Raw genomic sequence first — 24,470 nt, 5'->3', positions numbered from 1 at the left:
TACCATTCAAAGCTGTTATATTCAATTTCCATTCATGCTACTGATCTACTACCATATACCAATAGACAGTAATTTAAAAGCGGAAACCTCAGGCCCCGGTTGTTCAAACGTCGGATAGCGCTATCCACCGGATAAATCACTATCCAGCGCATAGCGTAATTGATTTCCGTAATACTTATCCGCTGGATAGTGATTTATCCGGTGGATAGCGCTATCCAACGTTTGAACAACCGGGGCCAGAAGATTTATTGAAATGACTCTCCAGGTAATGCTCAATTATCTGAAAGTGACTTTCTAAAACCAATCAAGATTTTCAAAATGACCTTTCCCCCCCCCCTGCCCCCAGGCAAATGGCCAGCCTCCCCTCACAGGGAATAAGCAACCAAACACTTGATCTAATTCCTTTCCAATAGAGACCAAACCCTTAAGCTAATAAATAAAGTATTGTCTTCAGGTGTTTACTAGAATTTTGAGGAACTTTCATCTTCCCATTGGGAGTAATACTCCAATTACCGCTGTTAAAGATTATTCAAGTATCATCAGCTCTTTTGTTGTTTGGATTGTCAATTCAATGGTAAGTACAATTTGTTAGGTGTCAAAACCACCATGTCCACCTCTCTAAAGCTCTGACAAATCCAAGACAGGACTTGAAGAAAATTTGAATTTCATCTTCTTCTTAGGACTTGTGGCACTCAATAGAGAAGATACGATACACTGTATAGTATGATGTCACAGAAATTAAATTTGCAAAATTATGGGATTTATTGACTTATTCAGAAAGTACAAGATGAATACAGCCTCTTTGCAAAAAATCTGTTAATGCAAATTGATGGGAAGATATAAGGACCATTATGCTCTGATAAGCCGATAAAAATCCTTGGAAAATTGGCTCGGATCATAACACTTACAATCAAGGCCTATTTTAGAAGCATTGAAGGTATTTTGAAATGTTTGTGTTTTTTTTCCTTAAAACCCTGACAGCATCATTCCAGTCCAGTCCAGGAGCATCTTTGTAAACTGTTCAAAGCTCTGGAATCTTTTTACCATCCATCAAATAATGGACGCTATTCAGTAAGTGACAAGTAAAATCTCTATACATTGTACACAATCTGATAGAAGGTGAGAAATTGGGAAGAAAATATTGATTTGAGGAACTTGATATCCTACGTAGCATTTTTATTATAAGTACCATATTATTTTCAATGTGTCTTGTAATTTACTGTAGAAGAATTTTGTATGTACCATTCAAACAAGTAATTAGTGGTTTGAGAGTTTTTGTGGTCATGTCCTTCATTTTCATGTATGATACTGCATAAAAACCAAGAAAATTGACTTTGTGTTAATACCTTACAGTGTATTACTGTTTTTGTCAGGGGAAACTTCAGAGATTTCTTTACAATTTGCCCAAAGAAATGATCAAAAGACTTCACAGGTAACAATATTTAATAACAGGTTTTTCATGATGCTAAATGCGGTAATTTGTACCTCACTATTAACCCCTGGTCCTTGTGCCTGTTCTTGTTGTGGTTATCAGGTACATGAATGAAATTATGTCGCAGTTGGATCTAATCAATAATTGTACTAGGACTAAGTGGAATCCAGTCTGGTTTATGATTTTTTTAATATGAGTGGTTAAACACCCAGTTTGTTCAGTCAAAGGTACATGTATCATTACAGGCCACACTTGACAGTACAAAGTTCTGTTACATCATATTTTTGCCCCCTGAATCATGACAAGTAAAACCATTTTGCCTTCTCATATTATTTTCTTTTTGCTAGGGAGAGGTTTCCAAAGAACTCTTGGGAAACTGCGATCCCTGATGAGTCGAAGCTAACAGATGCAGAATTGACAGCATTTGTTGAATGCCTTAAACCTGCAGTTATGTTGGCTGTGTTCAACAAGAGTGGCAGCTTTGATGCAGCTGGAGCTCTCCAGAACCTTGCGTTAATAAAACCTGATGTTGTTCTGCCGACTCTACTGAATAAGTAAGTTGCATTATTTAATTTGAATAAACCCCTCCACGTCTATTACATCTTTTGACTGGGACCAATTAGCAAAAATCCATCAGCAAGGCTGAAAAGAACACCGTAAAATTAGTAAAGATGCCAAGTTTGAACATGATTTGTTGAAGACCAACAAGTATGTAGCCCCACAGAGTTGCTGAATTTTGCAGTAGTTTGTAAGTTTGTGCCCCCCACCATACAAACATCTATGGAACAATATCTTTGCTTGCTTTTGATGTATCACCTTTGAACTTGGTCAGTGTACCCATTTTAAGGCACTCCCTCCAGCAGTATCAATGGATGTATGCTAACTGGTCTTCATCAAAACTTAAAGAAAAAGAAAAACATGGAATGGTCTATTCTGATGACTTAAACTGTTACCCGGACCTGACATTTTATCTGTTTTTATTACTTTAAAGGTTATATGTTGCTTTGGGAACCCTAACTGAGCCACATCAACTGACTGCAACACTGAACTGTGTTACATCTGTAGCCAGAGCACTTGTCAGACCCGATGCGTCATATCCTGCCGGCCGTAGTCATGTTCTTCCTTTACTGCAGCTGGTGTTACCAGGAATAGACCCAAATGATTTTCGTAAAGCTTTGGTGAGTACTATTCTCAAGTGGTCAAAGAAATACATGCATTGTGGTCACTCAGTTCTAAAAAATTTAGAAATTTTTCTAGTTTACTCTTATATTTCCCAACAATGCATCTAGCATATTTTTATTTATTGAAGAGCACCCTGAGTTAAATTTTAATCTTGGTTTCTTTTTCTTGTGTTGAAAGCATTTTCTCGGAAAATTTTCTCTGTTATTTTTAGAGCATTCAGTCAAAAAATTGTAGACAGACTGAATTGAACTAAATTTGCTTTTTATGCTATCATATTTGAATTCAAATTTTGCACTAACCCTGGTTTATCTTATCCCAACATTAAACAACCGAGCCCAGAAGTTTTGCAAGTAATATTTTCAGTAAAAGGGGCAACTGGACTTGTTGTACACACTGTAGTTCATCGTTGTAGTTTTCATCTCTTGCTCACAAAATGATCTCTTTCATTTACTGATAGCCTTTCCCGTCAATTTGCAGGGAACCTTCATGTTCATCTCCACTGTTGTTTGCTTAGTCCCAGTAGTTGACTGTTCTGAGGCTGTTGGAGTGGTGGAAATGACAGAGGTTAAGATGAAAACGTCTTTGTTACTCTAAGCATGTAGAAACAAGGATTTAACTCAGCAACCATTCTTTCTTTGCTTTCTTGCATCTTTTCTTTTAGGATGAAAAAGAGTTATGCCTTGCAACAGCTCAGTTTGAAGACTTTGTATTACAGTTTATGGATAGGTAAGTAATGAATAAACACTGTAACAATAATCCACACTATCTTGTAGTATCCCTCTTATAACCACATAATTATCGCAAGCGAATAAGTAAGATCAATCATCTGCTCTATGAGATCAAAAAAAACATCAGTTTAAGAAGTGAATTGTCAAATGCAAACAAATTTCCTAGTTCCTAGAGTGATATTCTTAATGACTGCACTTGACTTTCAGAAAGAAAAAAAGCTATTCATTTTGCCTTAAGTTGAAGTTTGTTTTTCAGATGTTTTGTCATGATTGAAAATTCATCATTTGAGAACACTTCGGAACTGGACAGTAACACAATGAAAGCTGATCAGCGACACTCTCTAGAGGGCATGATGGGAATGGGCGTTGCCTCAACTTTTCATGCAATTCTTATGCAGAGTTCACCCAAGATCTTCCAGGTGAGGTCATCCATAAAGAAGGCGCGTTATTCAGTAAATTATAGCAACTGGATAGGGTATAATTCACACAGGGATGCAGCTAAGGAAAAGCCAAGCAGGCCTTTTTATTTGTCAAGCTGGCGTTTTTACTCAAATACATCTTCAAAGTAATCCCATGTCTTGTTTTCCCTAGCAAATTGAGCAAGTGATAAGGTCTTTTTCAGCACGTGAAATTAGCCGGCAGCTGGCTCTTATTGACATACCTATTTACACAACTAATAACTTCATGTGCGTTGACTGAGTCGCTAAAAACAATAACAGATGTGTTTTTAAAGGCCAATGAAAATAACTTTTTGTTATTCCCCACATTACAGCCCAATCATGTATGCAGTGAGAGTAGTTTAGCCTGAATGAACCTTTTTTTTTTACAGGTATTATGAGCTGAAGGTGGCTTGCTAATAGAACCACTTTACACCAAAGATGTTAGATAAACTTCTATTTGCTATTAATTTTTTTCATGTTTGTCCTGTAGAGTGCCCTTGATCAGCTGTTTGCGTTTTGTGCCAATAAAGTTCTTGAAACAAAGGTGGCAGGCAAGATGGCAGCTGACATGTGTCGAGCTGCCGCCAGGGTGGGTACATATAAAACCGATAATCGGTATACTACATGTAGTTATTAAAACCATCCGCTTTCCTTTTTTCTTCACCTCTCCTGTCAGTAAAAGGGATTGACAAGACTGTGACCACCCCCTCAAATTGTTGCTAATTTTAGTCGAGCCGCTGCCAGGATGGGTATACACAAAAACAATAACCGGTATGCCAGTTATTAGATAGGCAGTGTACAGATGCCCTCCCCCCCTCCCCTGGGGTGTCTGTACACAGGTCGGTTACTAGAAGCATCCACTTTAATTTGAATCCCTTTCTCCTTACCTCTCTTATGAGTAAGAATTATTAACAAGTGTTAACCCCCTTAAATTCTGCTATTGTGCGTCGAAAAAATTTCTGAGGTGGGGCGGCTTTTTTATTTTTCTACACAGCAGCAAAAAATATATGAATTTAGAAGTTTCTAAACTTTGGTTGTCCGTCATAAATAAATAAATGTCTTATCCCCACCTCCCTTGCAAAACTAATTTTTTAGAGGTGTGAAGAAAGCGAGGATTATTCGTTCTAGTATGTTTTCATTAACCTATTAAAATGTATTTTATTTCTATATTTAGACAAACGCGCCAGCTACTCTCAAGAAATTTGTCCCTCACTGTTGTTCGGTTATTGAGCATTTGACGTCTGGTGAGTGATAGACTGTTAGGAGCCAATTCTTTCCCTGTAAAATTGTAGCGTTATCACTAGCACTTTTTTTTTTAATTGTCCTAGTGGAAGGTGTAGCGGAGGAAGAAGAAGTTGATGACCAGCTGTTATGGAATCTCCAGATCTTGTCTGAGGTAGATCTAAAGAGTAGAGCTCCATGTGATTTACACTCGCTATTATAAAATGGGTGTGACTATTGGTATAATGCTGGGGTAGTTCTGTGATTAGCCCGTTCCCACGACGGCGACGGCAACGGCTACGGCAACGAGAGCGTTAAACGAGAGAAAGTTATGAAAAATACTGCAAAGCTAGGGTTGAACACGAATACCACCAGCGCTGATCGGCATGAGTTGGGTTCCAAAGAAGAATCATCGATCCCGCTTCATTTTTAACAAATATCAGTGTAACTTAATACCCACAGTGGAAAATTTTGCTAGGATAGGATAGGATAAGTGCTTTATTATCGGCAGAGCGCCTACAGACACATGTGTTTACAACGATAACAAAGATTTTCGTGCAATAATTACAGAGGTGTACATTTGTAAAATTTATACAACTATTAAACAAGGTTAAATTTAACGCGTCTATCTCTTTCGCGGAAGCGATCATATACGAAACTATATATATGAAACTTGTTGATGGCACTGAATGGGGTCATGTACCCTGACCCCAAACAATACTGAAACAACTGAAAGAATGACATGTCATTGTTTTTTTCGACCAATCAGGAGAGACCTTAGGAGCAGCTCCTACACAACTGAACGAATAAAGTCAAGCTTAATTTTTTGTCTTTCAGGTTGTGCGTTCCAGTGGGTCGCTAGAGTACAAAGATAAGCTCATCACAGCTATTAAAAGTACAATTCATTTGAAATGCAAAGAAGCTGCCACTTTGGGAGCAACGGTTGGTAGCTTTTATCTTTGAAGAACAACAAAATACGTGAATAAATTCAAATGGAACGAACTTAAAGATAATCAATCAGAGCAGAAAGCTTGTTTTGCTATTGTCTATAGAGTACAGTAGACACAATGAAATAAAGTTTTAGAACCTCAATTCATTATAGACTCTTCTATTCTTTTCTGTATTTGAAGCTTCTAGAGCACTTGTTACGGCCACTAGCCAAGATTTACCCCATGGAATGGAGGAGCGTGCTTGTCGACTTCGGGACACCACCGACGGAGCATCTGTTTATCAGGGTAAGAAAGCAAGTTGGGAAACTTTTAAAACTGCTTTGTTTTCTGGTTGAACAGACTCGTGCGCTTTCTTAACCAGTCAGAATCAAAATCGAAAACAATTGTGACTTGCATTTTTCTCAAACATATTTTCGAATGGCGCTCACTACAATGTTTTCCCTGGGTATTCGGTGAGCCTCTGGTAGCAGGGAATGCAATGTGTTTTCTTCACGTTCTGATTTGTTTTTTGATAGACGTTGTAATTGGTCAGGGTTATAGCCTAGGTTTTTCCCCTCCCTTGGCACCCGCCCTCTATTGCTTCGAATTCTGATTGGCTGATCCTTTTTTTCAACTCAGTGTTTTGATTGGTCATGTTCAAGACACTTGATACCTCTAATAGAAAAAATGAAAAAGCTCTAATGTTCTTTTTAAAAGTGCAGTCATAGCCTCGTATTAAGAAACCAACTTCTCACAAATTGTTTAATCAGCGCATTTGCAAACAAACACCATTGCAAATTTGGCATTGTGGTGGTTTAGTCTGTGTATTTATGTTTGCATTTTTTACATGTCACAATTACAAAAATGAAACATTCCGACAGCTCAGTCAATCATGGATTACTCATTACACAAAACTTTGTGCTATTTTTGTCTTACAACGCAATACAGGATTGGGGAAAACCAGGTGATTTGTTCAACTTAAACATTCAGTGGCATATACCCTCGAGGGAAGAGAAGCTCTTAGCAAAGGATCTGCTAGATATGTTTTTACAGCCAGAGTTGACGAAACTAGAAAGATTCGTGGATGAATCGCTTACCCTCTCAAGGTGAGAGTCTTGGTTTGTTGTCCAATGTTCTGCGTAATTCTTTTATGTCTTACTGTGGACAGAATAAACGATTCACAGAAAATGCCAAATTTCTTTTTGTAAAATCTTAGGATTTGAAAAGAGCCATTGAAAGGTTTTTCCGAGGAGGTTTCCTTTGAATTTTTAACGTCATAGGATCTCGCTCGCAGGTTAGAAAGCTAGGGTGAAAAGTAATTTCGCCGTAGCTTGATCTAGAAAGCACCTTTAAAATGACTGTAATTTCCTCCACGCACCCCCTCCCTCCGCCTTTTTAAATGTCAAGACAAGACAATGCTTTATTTGTAGTCTTACACAGTCCTATGTACATCGACTTTATCCAAATAATAATGTCATATAGAGAACTTTGGCGGCCACTGCGACGAGGACCGCAACGATATTGTCCAAAAAAACCTCTCTCCAGTCATAGTTTTTTAGTAAGTGCCATATCGACTAACTTCTGTATCTTCCTCTCTGATCTCTATCAACCTCTTGTAGTACTTTTAACGAGAACTGAAAATCATGACATATTTATCTTTGGTGGTTATTTCCTTCATTCTAATAACCCTCATGTTTTAGCCTTTTACACGGTCGATACATGTATTTCGACGTAATTTGCACGACAACAAAGGCGATTTTAGCACGATCCTACGACTATTTTGTGAAAAGTGGTTTGTGAAAAAACGTTTTTGTCAATAACAGCATTCGTGTAAAGAAAGCTACGAAGCTGCACTAAATTTAGCTCATCCTCAAATTTGCAGCGACTTGGCTGAGACAAATGCCGCTGAAAACGCTGTTTACGCGCACGATTTGAGGTTGCAATGAGATTACATCTTTTCTCACGCAACAGTGAAATTACCCGTGTAAAGGGTCCTTAAGGAGGTAATGTTGTTAATTATTTTTTGCCTTCAGAGAGGGGCTTCAGCAGAGTCTGAATATCATCAGTGGTTGCTTATCGGGAGCTTCCATACTGCTACCTGACTGGACAAGACCTCCACTGGAGAACTTGTAAGAGTTAGCTTGTTAGTGCAAATTTTAAAAACACCAACTTACAGACAGACTTGGGTTGAGTAAATTAAACAACTTATTACAACGTTTTGGCCTATGATTATTTTGTGACTGTTTGGAGAGGGCGTTTTTGATAGTTCAGGTCATTTGAACAAAAAATCAAAGCTATAAAGCATCTGTAAGTATATTTGCAAAAAGTGGTCCATCGGTTTTGAAGTTAAAGAATCACTTATCTTTTTTTGTAACTGTAAGTTTTGCCGTTGAGTTCTTTTCATGCGATAATCATCCCTGATCTTTGATATTGCTGATCTTTCAGAGGCCTCAAGACACTAGTTGGGAGGGGACGTTTTCGAAACACTGTGTCAATGGAACCAGGTATTTGTCTTACAGTCTACTTGAGAAAACAGCCGACATTTCGCGAAGCCACCGACTATTTCTCCGCAAAATGACGTCTGAGGTACGAGTGCAAGAATTCCATACTGATGACGTGTTACTACCTTGATCTGGGTATTGCTTTTTATTGGTTGAAAATTTGCTTCAGCCAATCAGGAGCACATACAACCCAGATCTGGGTAGTGACGCGTCATCAATATGGAATTTCTGCAGTCGTTTCTCAGAGGTCATTTCGCCAGGAAACCGCTGATGGCGTCGCGAGATGCCGGCTGTTTTTTCAGGCAAGAAAAGAAGACAATCTCACGAGGTATTACTCAAACCGCTTTAAAGTAATCTGCATGTTTCCCTTGTTCAGCTTATTGATTTTATGTTTTAGATGTGTCTATGGGTGAACACAATTCACGGGCACAGATAGCAGAGACGATCCACAGAGTGCTAGGTAACTTTTTGCTTTTCTACTTTGTTACTCGTTTGAAATAAAAGCAACCTTGTGGTTAAACCAGGTTACACATGACTGTTTTGCAAAGAGGTTCTAATCTTTTAGATTGTGTGAAATGTATAGTCCGAGCTGTTTATTGGCAATTTCGTTTTGGAATTATTGAACGTTTCAAAAGGTGACCTCAATTATAGGCCACTCCATAAGCTACGGAGAGGAATAAATAAAAACTTGCGCAAGCATTTCTGGGATTGTTTGGGTGGAAAAGTGTTAGTTAGGATTGGTCAATGGTATCCCATGGCAACCATCAACCAATCATTTCTTACATTGCCCCCCAAACTATCCAGAAATCTTTGCGAACGAAGCCTGTATCCATTCTCACTCCACTGATATTTTTCAGTGTGACGGGTGCCTCTTTGTTTTCTTTTGTTTGGGGGCTCATAGCTGGGTTGCGCTGTTGTGCCAGCCATGGGGGCGTTATTTCAATCTAGGGGCTGGCTGCCAAACGTGGAAGCCCCTGGATACTCCAGGCACCCAACCTCTATTTAGTGATACAGTTGTAGATGGAGTGGATAATAGAAACTACACAAAGTACGTGCAAGACGTTTAATCCTGAAGCTGTCGTGCTTTCTAAATACTGATTGATTTCTCCTGTCAATTATTTCCTATTGCTGCTTGTAGATCATCTACTCTGCCATCACGAGGATGACACTAAAGCACTTCTAATTATTGTGAAGGTATTTAATAATTTAAGTAGTTTGGAATTGGTTAAGTAAGGAATAGGCTTGACTACCTTCGAGATAATGGCTCTGGCAATGACATTGACAGTGGTTGTGACAATACTGTAACAATGTTGAAATGATAATGGCACTATCTCGGCAATAATGTTTGTAGAAATGCTATAGTGACAATGGAAGCATTGGTAATCATCGATGAATGTTGATAACGCCATTTTACTGTCATAGTCATAACTGTTCCCTCTGCATCATCTTTTTACTTACTTTCTACAGATCTATGATCTATTAATGCTCCACACTGGGGGACAAAGAGATGAATTCGACAACAGGTAAGATAATCTTCGTAGAGCGTTATTCTTTACGTCTGTTCTATTTTGTTAAATGTAAAAGTGATCAGTGCAACTCAAATGTTTTGTTGTGTTGCTTTTACAGATGGCGTAGTGCTACTGCTGTGAAGAGAGCAATGGAAGATAGAGTATGTCGTAAATAGAGTGGTTTTCGTTTGAGTGTCGTAAAACCAAAACCAAAGTAATTACTCTGGCCAATCACATAGGACACAGACAATACATTGAACCAATCAAAACTCGAAGTAATTACATGTGGCTGACGCAAAGCGCGGGAAAATGCATGCGAGCGCGTCACAATTGGCTTTGGTTTTACTTCTGATTGGATGAAAAGGTGGCGCGAATCTTTTAAGCCAATCGCATCGTGTAGAAAGTGCAAAACCAATTACTTTTCGACACTCAAATGAAAACCGCTCTAAGAAACTTGTGACATTTATTTTTCTTCTGTAACTGATGATAAAGAAATAAAACGCAAAGTGGAAAAACTCATGCACATTTAGTTGGAGGTCATGCAACAGAAGATAAAACGCAAATCGGAAATTCCAGCGAGTGAATAAACCATGCTGGATCAGTCCTTAAAGTCGTGATTAATGAACACAGTCTATCATTTTTAAAAATATGGGGGGGGAAGGTTGGGATCAAAGAGACCGGGCAGGGGTGCTTATTTCAGAGGAGGGTTTATTAGTGGATTTATGGTAACTTCAGTATACATCATCAGAAGGAAAAACATGCAAAAAATCTTTTGTTATTCCATTGGGGTAAGAGTACAGAATGTGGCAAATAAAATACTAACAAGTACAAAGGCATTAAATGAAAAAAGGATCAGAGTGTTACATGCTTGCTACCGTAGAATGTGTTTAGTTGGTTGAGAAGCACTGTTGTCCAAGACAAGCCAAAATGTTTTCTTTTTTTTGTTTTATGTGTGTTACTACTTTTTTCGCGCTATTTCTTAATCAGCACTCGTGGTACTAATTATATTAATTTTTCTTTTAGCTTGCTGGGAAGAAGAAACATGTAAGACCTCTGTTGATCGAGAGAGTTCAGTTACAACATGAGGTATGCAGATATAGTTTTCTCAGACTCTTTTTCTCCCTAGGTGAACCATTTGAAATCACCTCTTGGGCCCGAAGGTCACCTTTACCTTACCTTAGTCGAGGAAGGGAGGGCAATGATTGTAACAAGTACATCAATTAAACCCAGTTGAATACGTGATTCTTACTTTCTAACTGAGGATGTGACCATCGCACTTGTGTACGCTTGAGCAATTGCGAATTAAGCCCCGAAAAGAATTCCAGAGCTTTAAAGGGATTCAAACCCATGGCCGCTGCGTTAGTGCTGCAGTCCTCTACCAACTGAGCCATGAAGACCCATACATTCGGAGCAGGCCAATTTGTTGAGTTCTCAATGTATTTGGTAGAGTACTGTAGTGCCAACGCAGAGGCCAACGTAGAGGCCATGGATTCGAATCCCGTTGAGAATAGCAAATTAAGGTCGTACATGTGTCGTCATTTAGATTTTTATCAGTTCCTGCAGTTCACTTCATCCTCATTCTAATACTTTGTTTCCAGATGCGCATCCTTGATCGTGTTTCAACGCAGTTAACGACTTTACACAAAGTGTTATTGGACGACTTGTTTAAACTGGCAACGACAGTTTACACAGAGGTATGTCTTTGGTTTCCAGTGGTGTTACTTTGCTTGCTCCTTCGTCTGTATGTCTGCATTTTAAAGGTTAAGCTCTCCTTGTCACTTAAGTAGAGCTGAGATAATAAGTTGGATTGCGCAGTTTATTGGGCGTCTACCAGAGGAAAGATTTTTTATGTCCGGATAAAAGTGAAGAGGTGAAAAAGTAAAAGTCCCTCTGTAGTAAACATTCATTTCAGCCAGATACAGTTGTTAACACGCTTAGGTAGTGCCGGCCTTTTACAGTCTCCATCTCGACGTAAAAGGAGTGAAACAAAAGGTAGCCGAGGCGCCCTCGTGTGCCTACTTGCTGGCGCTTTTTAAACCTAAACTCAACGGTCAGGTTTGGTCCAAATTTTCTTCTTACCATGTTGGCTGTATTTGTCACAAGGTTCGTATCAAAGCTCAGAGAGTCCTTTCTTCGTGCATCGAGGTGTTTGATTATTTTGCTCGAACACTGATTCCAACAACGTTGTCAAAGCTTCAGAACAGTCCAGACATCTCCCACGAGGAATTCAAGGTGGGTACTTCTATGAGCAAGTGTTATTGCGGGCGACAAGAGGAGCACACAGAGAGGGTGGGGGGTTATTTGAGAGGAGGGGAAGGAGGGGCATAACAGAGGATATATGGTACAGTCAAACCCCGTCAATACGAACACTAAGGGGCCTTAATAACTTTCTTCCCCGGAAAAGGGGGGGGAGGGGTTATCAGAGAGGGTGGGGGGGGGTTATTTGAGAGGGGGAAGGAGGGGCATAACAGAGGATTTATGATACAGTTAAACCCTGTTAATACGGACGCCAAGGGGGCCATAGATAGTGTCCGGGGTGTCCGTATTAAGCGGGTTGAATTTAGAGAAAAGGTGTGGGCTTACGTTCCCCAGGGACAAGGAAAACTGTCCGTATTAACGAGGTGTCCGTATTAAGCGGGTGTCCGTAAAGTGGGGTCCGACCCTAATTATGACATCTTGTTTTTCCTTTTCTTCTACAGGGCGCACTTTACGTGCTACTAAACAACCGCATGCTCTTTTTGATAGTGCATTACTGGGAAGTCATGGTTGATGTTTGGCCTGCGATTGTTAAGGTAACTTTTGTTGAAGTTTTACTGCAGATCAATCGACGCAGTAGACTTTCTAAAAGTCCTTTTTTTTTCCTGGTTAGTTATGCCATTTTAAAGAACTTTTCATACCTCTTAAGCGCGAAATTCACCGGTCGAAAATTCTACCGGTGACGTCATGACAATTGACCAATAGGACAGTGAGTGATATTTCACGCCTTCCCCGGTAAAGCATATCTCAATCATTTTTTTTTTTCGCGCGTGAATTAATAACATTATTCAAATCCATTCAGGCGAAACAAGTCGACCTCGAGACTTCGTCGCTCGCTCGGTCGCTACGCGATCTCATGCATTGAAAATCGCTTTGCTCCCTTTCAAGAAGTTATGAGAGGTCAACTTGTCGCACGTCTAACAAGGCAGCAATACCGACTTTTGTGTGCATGTTGTTGTATAATTTCGTATCCGTTTAATTAATGATAGAGACCTTAAGATTCCAGGACGAGGACAACTTCGTGGACGAGAATTAACTCTTAGTTTTTCTTCTCGTATTCTCTAAAAAAAGAACCCCAGACAGCTTCGTTGTACTTTTTTTTCACCAGGAAAAGTAGTAAGTTTATATCCATTGAAGGATGTTACATCTTCTCCCGATCGCAGAACGATAAAATTTCTAACATTTGATAACTTGTTTTTGCCACTACTATTTAAGCAATAGAAAACGTTTTCCGTGTTTGCATAGCCTGATATAAACACGAGAGGGGTTGGGAGAATTCGAGACAGTTATGCAAACCCGAGACGAAGTCGAGGGTTTGCATAACCGTCGAGAATTTTCCAACGCCTCGAGTGTTTATATCAGGCTATGTAAACATAGGAAAAAAGTTTTCTATTGCTTTTATAAAATAACTTTCCCTAGAAAAAAACGCAAAATTCTTTGTATGGCACTGATTAAAAGAGAAATTCTCACCAGTCGCAAAATCTTGTCCACGAAGTCTTGCACGCGTAATGAGTTCTTGTTTTGCAAAAAGATGCTTTGCAAAATACGGAGTTTTCTCGCTTAAAATGTCAGCTTAAGCGAAGACAAATTGACTCACCTTCTTTGTAACGATTTTCCATGTTTCAGCCGACGAAGGAATGGGTAAATAAAGTAAACTTGTCGAGTTTTGAACTCGAAAACTTTTTCAAAGTTTGTGCTTGCGTCAGTTAGCGCGCGAAAAGCCAAACAACTTGACGCCACAACCATGTTTACATACTCTCATGCAAACACTGCTCTCGGCCAATCAGAGCGCACGTACTATCTTAGTTATTTTATAAATTCTCGCTACAACTCTTAGTAGAATGACGACAGCTAGCACATTTTCCCGCCAAAATGACGATGGTTCACGTGCGCGCACTACTTAGTATTGAGAAAATCTCGTTCTCTTAGTCGTACTCGTATTAGAATCTAAAGGTCTCTGATGTATTGACCGTCAGAATAGCAATTTTTGCTGTTAATTGAAGTGCAATGTTTGATTTACGACAGTTTTAGTTTCATTAAGCCACCTTTTGATGCAATAACACTTAAGTTGCTTAAAGATACCAGTCAAAGACCAAAGTAAGGCTAGAAAACCTGACAAGAGATTATCAACAACCCATTTCTCTCAACTGGCACGTTGGTAATAGTAAGGGATAAGTAGTGGGAATTTACGCATTGACATGGTCTTTGTTTTTAGGCTGATCATTCTGAAAAACCTTCTATTATTACTCTGACCACCATGCTTGCAGAAAAAATGGTGAAAAAGTACGACACAGTGGCTATAAGCAGAGTGGTAAGTTAACAGCCTTTTAAAGTAGTCATTCGCATCTTTACTACCTGAATAGCCTGCATAACAGGGGTTACTTTTTCGCGTTTTTCAAGGGAGCAAACGCAAGCGCGAAGCGAGCGAGGAGCGCCAGACACGCGCGACGGAGAAAGGCGCTGGCTCTCCACGCTGGCTTCGCGCTTGCCTTCGCTGTTCTAAAAAACGCGAAAAAATAACCCCGGTTATGCAGATTGCTACCTAGAACACCCTCAATCTAACTTAAAAATAACAGTATTTAAGAAAAGCATTATAGGATTTCATTTCCCGTTTAACATGTTAAAAGGAGAAGGTCCAGTTCTCATTACGGTCGTTATCATTTATTGTTCCACAATATAACAAACAGCACTTCACCATAGCAATTCCTGGAAGTGTTTACGCCTTAAGGATTTTATCCACAGACTCAAAAGTTAGAACCACCTTGTACAGCATAATAAACAGTACCACAGGAAAGTACTGCTCAGTAGCTTTCATTTGAATGGTCACACTTTAGGAATTCATCCATAGACTCAAAAGTTAGAACCACCTTGTACAGCATAATAAACAGTACCACATGAAAGTACTGCTCAGTAGCTTTCATTTGAATGGTCACACTTTAGGAATTCATCCACAGACTCAAAAGTTAGAACCACCTTGTACAGCATAATAAACAGTACCACAGGAAAGTACTGCTATTAAAGTAGCTTTCATTTCAATGGTCACACTTTAGGATTTCATCCACAGACTCAAAAGTTAGAACCACCTTGTACAGCATAATAAACAGTACCACATGAAAGTACTGCTCAGTAGCTTTCATTTGAATGGTCACACTTGAGGATTTCATCCACAGACTCAAAAGTTTGAATCACCTTTACATAGCAAAGTAAGCCTTAGCTGTTTTTTTTTTTTCAAGGTGACCGATGCAGCAGTTGAACAAGCTAAGATGCTTTTAACTTCAACTGGACCAGAACCACGCACCTGCCTAAAACAACCTCTCAGTGCATCAGACTCGCCTCTTCCAAGCGAGCTTCAAATCAAAGAGAGCGTAGAAGTTTGGAATAACACCCGCGAAACTAATCTCAGGTATCAACAGAAATTCGCCACTTTAGAAAACGAGAAGAGGCCCTGGAGCCGAAATGCGTGGCGCAATTGTTTCTGGGATCGTTCCTGGAAACGCGCCGATCAGCTATTGGCTAATATTTTTCTCATTGTCCTTAGTAACAGTCCCAGAAGTCTTTGCAAAAGTTGACTCGCCCCAGTTTCCTTCTCGTGTCTTAAGACGCGAATTTTAAAAACATGAAAGGGCCTGTGTCACAAAATTTGCCAAAATTCAAAACCAAATGAGGAAAACATAAAAATAACTGCTCAAAACATTAAAACATGTTGTAAATAAGACAGCCTATACAAAAGAAGTTACAGATGGGCAGATGGTAACGAGATTGAGACGGATCGCAATTGTGGTTTTGGAGAACCTTCTAGCCTAACAGTTTTTCAAAGTTCCTTTTTTTCTCTGTAACATTTGATATATGCTTTGGAGCCATATTTGTTTGACATCACATGAAGTGCTGATCTTGTCATTTGTAAGCTATTTCTAAGGATAAGTTCCATTGCGATAAGGACGTGTAATTGGTATTTTTAACAAATTTACGAGACCATTTGAAGCTAATATCCTTGTGAAACAGGACTGCGTTCATTGTATTCGTGTCTCTAATAAAAGCTCTTTCTTTGCAGAAATTTCCAACAGCTAGTGAGCACATTAATTAATTTGCTGGACACCGATAGTCTGTAAGTTGCAGCGTTATTCCAAGCATTTACTCATAGCTTATAGCAACAAAATACCCATACAGTTCCATAAAGTTGAAGCAGTTTCATTTAATTGGTCAAGCCACAGGATTTAGTTCATAGACTCAATATTTAGAATTACGTGATGCTGCACAATAAACAGCACCACAGGAAAATACTGCTCAGTCGCTCTTATTTAAATGGAAGACACTTAGGATTTCATCCACAGACTCACAAGGTGGAACCACGTTGTACAGCATAATAAACAGTACCACATGAAAGTACTGCTCAGTAGCTTTCATTGGAATTGTCACACCGTAGGATTTCGTCCAGGCTCAAACGTTAGAACTATTCTTCTTGTCCTCCGTATTGACTCTGTGACTGAAAGCATCAGCAACACACTTTTCAGTCAAGTTGCATTTGTGTGACTTTCTGCCCTTTACGAACCCAACCCCATTAGCCTAAGTATCATTATACTTTTCGAGGAATCTGCCCACCTTCTCCTCCTCTAAGCCAACATTTTGCCCCAAGTGAGAAGTAAGTGTTAATGTTGGCTTAGGCGAGGGGTATCTGGGCAGTTTCCCAGAAGTGTATGACCGCTCTCCAATATTATTTCAAAGTAAGGCACTCCAGACAGCTACTTGTTTTTCTTGTCAACGCGTACTAATAATCTACTCTTGTTTATTTATAATGTAATCGAAACTATTCTCTGTTGTTTCCGTTTCAGACGTTGGCGTTATCTTCAAATTTGCTTTAATTTTGTGAAATTATTGATTCGTTATGATGTTCCACTGCCGGCCAGTGCTGTGAAACTCTGCGTAAAATTTCTCAATCACGATGCCTTGGCAATTCGAAAGGTAAGTGCGACGCTTAACTCGCACATTGTATGGGAAATGCCGGCTTGTGAAATCCAGCTAATATATTTTTGTTGTGGAATTTGGAATCCTGGGCTTTGGAATCCGGAAAACAGCTCAAGAATTCTGGATTCCCTCTAACGATTGGAATCCGGAATCAGAAATCCACAGTGTAGAAGCCAGAATCCAAGACTGTCTTGGACTGTCTTCGATTCCCTTACATGATTCGACTTCAAAATCTACTTAAGCTTTATCGTTTTAAAATTATTATTTTACATACAATATTTTTCGTCCGTTTTAGGTGGCAATAGATGCCGTTGGAGCGATTCTCAAACAGCAGAAGCGACCACACGTCAAAATAGCTGTTAACCCATACTCTGTTGGTAAGGTTGGCATAAACATTGATAATAATGCGATGCATGTGAAATCACCTCTTGTACGCGACCCGCTCTAAACATCCACCACCTATTTAAAATACCAAAATGAGTTTTCGGAATTTCCTAGTAAACGTCCTTTAGGGAAAACCTATCTCATGATGTGATCACGAAAACTAGGCATTTTGGGTGATTTTGGACTGTATAACTAATTCCGTAACTGGAAAGAACGAAAATGAAATAAACATAGAGCATATCTATTCCTTAACGCCCTTATGCGCCTTTTTGCTCTCTCGTGGTTTCTTTTGAGTCGCTGTTGATGCTTTAATTTTTGTGTTTAAAGCTGGCCTACCAGAACCTACCTCAACAGTCATCGAGCGTGGAGATCGGGAGGATAATAGATGGTAAGGTGCTCACGACACGTCTGATTTCGTACATTTCCTTTAACAAACGTCTAGATAATTTGTTTTTTTTTTTAAATAGGTTTTAATTAAACTCTTCCAGATGATCTCGTCCCCATTCTCACGAATTTCCCCTCAGTTGCTTTTAAATAATTAGATATTGTCGTCGTTGTGATCATAATCATCGTCATCATCATCATCATCATGGCCACCATCGTCACCATTATCACCATCACTGGCTGCAAAAGTATTCGGAACGAAAAAGGTTGCTCGAAATACGAGAAGCTACCAAAAAGTTGCCGAGCAACTTGTGGAACGCCCTAATTATCATCATCATCACCACCACCACCACCACCACCACCACCACTACCATCATCATCATCACCACCACCACCCCCACCCCCACCACCATCACCACCACCACCACCACTACCACCACTACCACCACCATTATCATCATCATCACCACCTCTACCCCCCACCACCACCATCATCATCATCGCCATCACCCCCACCACCACCACCACCACCACTATTATCATCATCATCACCACCTCTACCCCCCACCACCACCATCATCATCATCACCACCACCCCACCACCACCACTACCGCCACCATTATCATCATCATCACCACCACCACCCCCACCATCATTATCATCATTATCATCACCCCCACCACGACCACCACTACCATCATCATCATCACCATCATAATCACCATCATCATCATCTTCATAGGTGTCTCATCACGATCTTTGATTATTAGAACTGAGCATGTTTTGTTGATTCTTCCAGGTTGCATTACTCCTCAAGCAATGTCCCAAAGAATAAAAAAGAATGGGAGAGCTGTGTCTTCATCGACAAAACACACTGGGGTTACTACACTTGGCCAAAGTAAGCAACAAAAGTGAAAAGCGGACGATTGTTTTTTCTTTCGATATAATCGATCATTTCTATGTTCTCTGTGATAAAATTAGTCGAGGCTGATGCTAAGGATTATCTGCATTTAAACAGGTTTTCTCACCCACCCCTCCCTTAAGTCAACATTAACACTCACTTCTCACTTAGGGCAAAATGTTTGCCTTGGGGAGGGGTAGGTGGGCAGTTTACCAGAAACTTAAATTGATCTGGTGTTCTCAAAGGCCCTTAAAAAAGAGATTTGTAAGCACTTGGTGGCTTCAGAAGTATGGGCAGTTTACAACCTGGTGGATAGCTCGCGGAGCATTACATGCCCTTCTTTCTCATTTATATAGGAAACTGCTGACCTATGCGCCAGTAGACCAACAGCCTCCTCTAGGTCGAACACGTGATCAACTTTCAGAGGTAAGAATTTGATCTTTTGGCAGTGTGCACACGAGTTCGAAAACATAGAAACGTTTGAACAGCTGCCGTGCACATGAGAATAGCCTAGAAATACGAATAGAAGCGAAAAGGGGAGACAGTGAAGGGAGAGAAACTTCCCCCTCCGCCATCCCCCTCTAAAATCTCTACTCTCTAAACCCCTAAGGAAGGCGTAATATTCAACACGAGAAAGAGATGTTTTCGTTTACGAATTTGTGCATTCTGGAGATTTTTTTTCACGATAGTTCTTGTCTGCACGAAGGCCATAAACTCATAAGTTAATATACGTTTACAAGACTGGCGTAACTTTTGCAGAATGCATATACCAAGGAGTTCTAATCTCCTTAGAGGAAGGACGTCCGCCTGTTTACAAATGTTTTAACTTTTGCCATAGTATTTTGTTTTTGGTAAATTCTTTTCAGGAAGAACAACCAATTTACGATGCTTTCAGTCAAGAAGAATTCACGTCAAAATTCATTGCGTTTCTGTCCTTGGAAGATAGAAAGGGCAGAGACAAATTCAATGTGCATCGATTTGTACTTTTTAAGGTAATGTGATTTTGTTTGTGTTATGATAAGGTGAACAAAATGCTCTGCAGTCGTCCTCAGTGGCGGATCAAGGAGAGCCCCCCTTATTTTTAGACCAAACTGAGGCTCGAAGGGCCGAAGGAGACCCCGCCCCCCCATCCTACCTGAAGGTCAGTATCCGCCACTGGTACTAGAGTACCGAAGTGTGACGTCATAGAAAATGAAATTTGTGAAATTATGGGATTTGTTAAGCTATTCTGAAAGAACAACGTCCAAGACGCCTACTCGCCAAAAATTAGCAATTTGGGGCAGATTGTCTCTGAGATATTAGCCCAGTTATGCTCCGATGACTCCATACAAATCCTTCTAAATCTTGCCTGGTTGCTAATCTTATGAACCAAGCCAAATTTAGAAGGATTTGTATGGAATCGTCACAGCATAACTGGGCTAATATCTCAGAGACAATTTGCCCCGAATTGCTAATTTTTGGCGAGTAGGCGTCTTGGACGTTGTTCTTCCAGAATATCTTAACAAATCCCATAATTTCACAAATTTCATTTTTATGACGTCATCACTTCGGTACTCTCTTCCCGTCTACTTTTTGCTTGATCATTCCTAATATCTTCACTTCATGCTGGTCCAGTCGTGTTGTGTATCAATTAGCAATCTCATCTGACACGGGTAAGAAATTCTGACGACTACCATTATTTACCATATATCTTTCTTTGCAGGGTCTTTTCAGAAACTTCGACGACACGTTTTTGGATCTACTCAAGCCCCATCTTGAACGTCTTTGTATAGATGCCCAGGTAAGCTTAAGTTGACTTAACATCTCATGAATGGTCAGTTACCGTAAAATTCCGAAAATAAGCCCCGGGGCTTATATTTCTGAAAGGCCCTTTTTGAAGGGCTTATTTTTGGAGGGGCTTATCTACGGAGGGAAATTTGCGTTTCAAAATCGATTGGGCTAACCTTATAAATGGAAGGAAATTTACCGTATTTTCTTTGTATTTGAGGGCAATTTCCGAGTATAAGATATTTGGAGGGGCGATTTAACGGAGGGTTTTCTACGTTACGAGTTTGGGGGGCTTATATTTGAAGGGGCTTATACATGGAGGGGCTTATTTTCGAAATTTTACGGTATGAGGTCGGTGTTAAATAGGGGTTTTTTGTTGCTGTTGCTGTTGTTTAAAAACGTAGCAACCTCTCGGATTTCACCTCGGCGGAGGTGACCAACCTCGTTCCCAGGTTCCACTCCTACTTGTTCCCCTTTTCGGGAGTAACAGTGGACGCTGGGAACGAGATTGGAAGGAGACCATCTGAATGAAAACTAATATTTTATCGTCCATTGTTGTTTTAATTTTTCAGGAGAGCAGTCAAAGATGTGCTGTGGAAATAATCGCCGCTGTCATCCGTGGATGCAAACACTGGAGTTACGAAAAGGTTGAAAATCTGTGGGATTTTCTCTTACCACTGCTAAGAAAGGCCCTCTTGGCTGTGAACGTGGAGACGTTAGAGGACTGGGGCACGTGTATGGCAACCGCTGTGGTGAGAAGCTGTTTTGTAACCGTATGGTATTCGCCACGTTAAAATTGAGAAGGGAAATGGGCCCGAAATTTGTCCCGCAAGGCCTTCTGGGATCGTTCCCGGGGACGCGCCGCTCGGTTATTGGGCAATTTTTTCCATGGCTCTAGTAACAGTCCCAGAAGTCTTTGCGAAAGTAAACACGGTCCAGTTTCTTTCTCGTTGCAAAAAAATTAGATTTCATTTCTTTTGTAGGAGAGTCGTGATCCCCGGCGCATCCATCGTTTCCTAGAAATGCTGTTAGAAGAACCTTTGGACGATCAACGTGGCTCGTTTTCTGATTCGAGGTGAGAAGAGTTTAGACTGCTACGATCTACTGTTTTTTTTTTTAAATTTGGAAATCGCTTGTACCAGAACTGAATGTGTGCAGGATGTTATCAAAGAGTCGAACTGAAAAACAGCACGGACAAACTCTATGTGTCAGTTTTAGGAAAGTTTCCAGTTCAGTGAGAGTTGAGTCCTGGGTGGCCTGTGGTAATAGAAGGGTCTTCGGTTGCAATTACTGATGCCTATGTTCATGGCTTTGTTTCTTTTCAGTCGTCTGTATTTCATTCAAGGAGCGCTCTGTCAACAAGAATGGAGAGTTCCTGAGCTGCTTCACCGGTTACTGGGCGTCATCGAGTCCCATCTAAACCATCCTTACAAAAACGTACGCGATCGGCTAGGAAGGTATGTACCGAGATTATTTGAATCTCCATACAGGACATCCAGACAATCTTATTTATTCCGTGCTGTAGCGACCCTAATAGTCAATTGTGTGGATCAGACACGTAAGCATTTTTTTTTTCATCTTTTGTAGCGTACTTTGTAGCGCGTTGATGTATGACCTCAACTTGCCGAACTGCACACAGACGCAATCTCCAAACCGGAAGGAGTTTGTCAGCAAAGTACTTCCTCAGTTGACAGGGCTGCAGGAACTGGCACGAGAAAAGGAGATCATGGGCCGAAGTGACGTCAGCACAGAAAATGAGGAACGTTTGGATAGGGAGGAAGTGAAGGATGGGTCTCGTGAGAGCGATGAGAGAAAGGAGGCTATCAAGCGCTTAAAGACAAGTAAGTAGAAGGTTGTTCTCTGTAGTTCCCTGAATCAAAATAGCAGGCTACAACACTGAACCATTGCTCCACCTGAGTTGCCGTATAGAGAATCGAGAACGATAGACACCTTTAGATTCGAGGACGAAAAGAGATTCAATTTTAAGTTTTCTTCGCATATTCTTTAAAAAATGTAAACCCTGGAAAGCTCCATCGTACTTTTTTCCAACAGAAAAAATAAACACGGTTGTCTTTATTGAAGGATTTTAAGCCCTCTCTCGTTTGCAAAATGATAAAACGTCTAACATTTGATAACTTGTTCCCGCCACTACGACATTCTCGAAAAAAACCGGAGTAGAGTGACGGCGGCTACCACGTTTTCCCGCCAAAATAAAGCTATTTCACGCGTACGCGCCACTTGGTGTTGAGAAAATCTCGTTCTTGTAGTCGACCTCGTCTTAGAATTTGAAGGTCTCTAATGCCTGCCTGGTGAATGATATCGACTAAATCTAGGTGTCCGTTTTTGTCTTTTTTGTTGTAGTGACGAACTGGCTTTTATCCCATGCCGTTCGTACCCTTCATAGTTGTCCAGAGGAATTCTTCGATCTTTTGCCTGTGGTAAGTACATGTTATAAAAGTCAATTCGCCCTCCTATATGGTGGAAAAACGCCGTTGTTTAAACGGTACGGAATGACTCTCAATTCGCCACCGGGGATGGGCGATAAATAAGGGTGAAGCCAGGTTGGTTTTGCCAAATAACATCCAATGTTTCACTCCCGTATGGACGTAAGAACGCAATTAAACCAACTCCTAAACACACCTTTTTTTTCAGATTATACTATTTGACTCGCAAGAAGACGATCCTGAGCTTCAACACTACTGTCACAGAGTATGTATAGAAACTTTACTGCAACCCTGTTTTTGCACTGGAACGTGTTTCTTCATTAGTAGTAATTTCATGATATTTTTACCGTATGGGGTGACTTCCATAATCTGGTCCTGACGTAATAATTTAAACACAAAAAGTAGTGTTTCATACGATATCTAGACACTGCAAAATGCGTCGTAAAAGACCGTCTTGGACGCGTCTGTCGCTTAATAGGGACTTTAAGATCCAACGCGCAGACGGCAAAGAGAACGTCAAAGAAAAAACAAAAGTTTAATGAGCAAAACAACAACTTTGCACGTGCATCACGCTTTTTTGTACATTTCTTTTCTGTTTTTGCACAACTTCGACGTGAAAATGCCTCATTTCGCGTTTTAAGGAGGACGTAAACAAGCAACGACGAAATTTTATTTGTCTTTCTGAGCTTGAATATGATAATTTGAAATTCAGCTTTAGGAGGGTTCGCCTATATTTGACAAAGTAAGTGGGTAGGAATAATCCCTGTAAAGACTAAAAGAACGCAAATTCACTTTTTATGCGACGTTCTCGTTGCCGTCGCGTCGTTGGATCTTAGAGTCCCTAATACCACCCTGCTATCAGAATCTTTCTTTCGCTTGGTTGATTTTGGCGAATTCTAGAAAGACTCTACATGAATCGAGTAAGACCTTTGTTGAGCATGCGCCGAATGTTGCTAGAATAGAGTCTCAAACCCAGGCCTAAATGATGGCTTAGGGGAGGGGTAGGTGGGCAGTTTCCCAGAAACCTTAATTGCTCCATGTTTTTTCCCTTTTCTTGGCAGACTATTGCTTACATATCCCAAACAGAGCTACCTTTGAGCATGGTACCGCTGGCACTACAGACTGTCAAGCAAGTAGGTTCATTGTCATGTTTATTTTACTGGTGTAAGGTTCGGTTTTATTCTCCGTCCTTGATCTTTAACCAGGCGATAATTGGACTTAATTCCCCTAGTTCGGCGATTTCGTTGAAGGAAAATAAAACAAACGATACAATAGGAGTAATCTTATATGAATAACTGCGTTTAACATTTAGTAAAACACAAAAAGTACATTAATCTCTCCAACTATAAACTTTAGTTTTGTGGCATCACAAAGTAACCGAAACTCTTAGTAAGGGATTACCCTTAAACAGCCGTTATGCAACAAATTAA

The 24,470-nt window shown here is 40.2% G+C and overlaps 1 protein-coding gene across 1 annotated transcript in view; it reads left to right on the top strand.

The window, feature by feature from the left end:
- Positions 1 to 24,470, top strand: part of LOC140923863 (proteasome activator complex subunit 4-like) — a 35,726-nt gene that overhangs the window by 6,743 nt on the left and 4,513 nt on the right. The window contains exons 8-48 of the mRNA XM_073373874.1: positions 455 to 574; positions 982 to 1,071; positions 1,374 to 1,432; positions 1,780 to 1,986; positions 2,424 to 2,610; positions 3,092 to 3,178; positions 3,276 to 3,340; positions 3,599 to 3,761; positions 4,273 to 4,371; positions 4,957 to 5,026; positions 5,111 to 5,178; positions 5,841 to 5,945; positions 6,134 to 6,238; positions 6,881 to 7,038; positions 7,966 to 8,061; positions 8,378 to 8,436; positions 8,831 to 8,893; positions 9,572 to 9,627; positions 9,901 to 9,956; positions 10,060 to 10,102; positions 10,965 to 11,027; positions 11,540 to 11,635; positions 12,045 to 12,173; positions 12,641 to 12,733; positions 14,413 to 14,508; positions 15,431 to 15,600; positions 16,249 to 16,302; positions 17,027 to 17,156; positions 17,455 to 17,536; positions 17,871 to 17,931; positions 18,728 to 18,826; positions 19,186 to 19,255; positions 19,696 to 19,821; positions 20,532 to 20,609; positions 21,169 to 21,348; positions 21,580 to 21,671; positions 21,922 to 22,053; positions 22,184 to 22,437; positions 22,958 to 23,034; positions 23,249 to 23,305; positions 24,102 to 24,173. Of these exons, the coding sequence (XP_073229975.1) occupies positions 455 to 574; positions 982 to 1,071; positions 1,374 to 1,432; positions 1,780 to 1,986; positions 2,424 to 2,610; positions 3,092 to 3,178; positions 3,276 to 3,340; positions 3,599 to 3,761; positions 4,273 to 4,371; positions 4,957 to 5,026; positions 5,111 to 5,178; positions 5,841 to 5,945; positions 6,134 to 6,238; positions 6,881 to 7,038; positions 7,966 to 8,061; positions 8,378 to 8,436; positions 8,831 to 8,893; positions 9,572 to 9,627; positions 9,901 to 9,956; positions 10,060 to 10,102; positions 10,965 to 11,027; positions 11,540 to 11,635; positions 12,045 to 12,173; positions 12,641 to 12,733; positions 14,413 to 14,508; positions 15,431 to 15,600; positions 16,249 to 16,302; positions 17,027 to 17,156; positions 17,455 to 17,536; positions 17,871 to 17,931; positions 18,728 to 18,826; positions 19,186 to 19,255; positions 19,696 to 19,821; positions 20,532 to 20,609; positions 21,169 to 21,348; positions 21,580 to 21,671; positions 21,922 to 22,053; positions 22,184 to 22,437; positions 22,958 to 23,034; positions 23,249 to 23,305; positions 24,102 to 24,173 (4,167 nt within the window). The remainder of the gene's footprint in view (positions 1 to 454; positions 575 to 981; positions 1,072 to 1,373; positions 1,433 to 1,779; positions 1,987 to 2,423; positions 2,611 to 3,091; positions 3,179 to 3,275; positions 3,341 to 3,598; positions 3,762 to 4,272; positions 4,372 to 4,956; positions 5,027 to 5,110; positions 5,179 to 5,840; positions 5,946 to 6,133; positions 6,239 to 6,880; positions 7,039 to 7,965; positions 8,062 to 8,377; positions 8,437 to 8,830; positions 8,894 to 9,571; positions 9,628 to 9,900; positions 9,957 to 10,059; positions 10,103 to 10,964; positions 11,028 to 11,539; positions 11,636 to 12,044; positions 12,174 to 12,640; positions 12,734 to 14,412; positions 14,509 to 15,430; positions 15,601 to 16,248; positions 16,303 to 17,026; positions 17,157 to 17,454; positions 17,537 to 17,870; positions 17,932 to 18,727; positions 18,827 to 19,185; positions 19,256 to 19,695; positions 19,822 to 20,531; positions 20,610 to 21,168; positions 21,349 to 21,579; positions 21,672 to 21,921; positions 22,054 to 22,183; positions 22,438 to 22,957; positions 23,035 to 23,248; positions 23,306 to 24,101; positions 24,174 to 24,470) is intronic.

Source organism: Porites lutea, chromosome 14 (assembly GCF_958299795.1).
Source record: "Porites lutea chromosome 14, jaPorLute2.1, whole genome shotgun sequence".
NCBI lineage: Eukaryota > Metazoa > Cnidaria > Anthozoa > Scleractinia > Poritidae > Porites > Porites lutea.
Note: the sequence above shows the minus strand (reverse complement) of the source record. Positions and strands in the feature narration are given on the sequence as shown.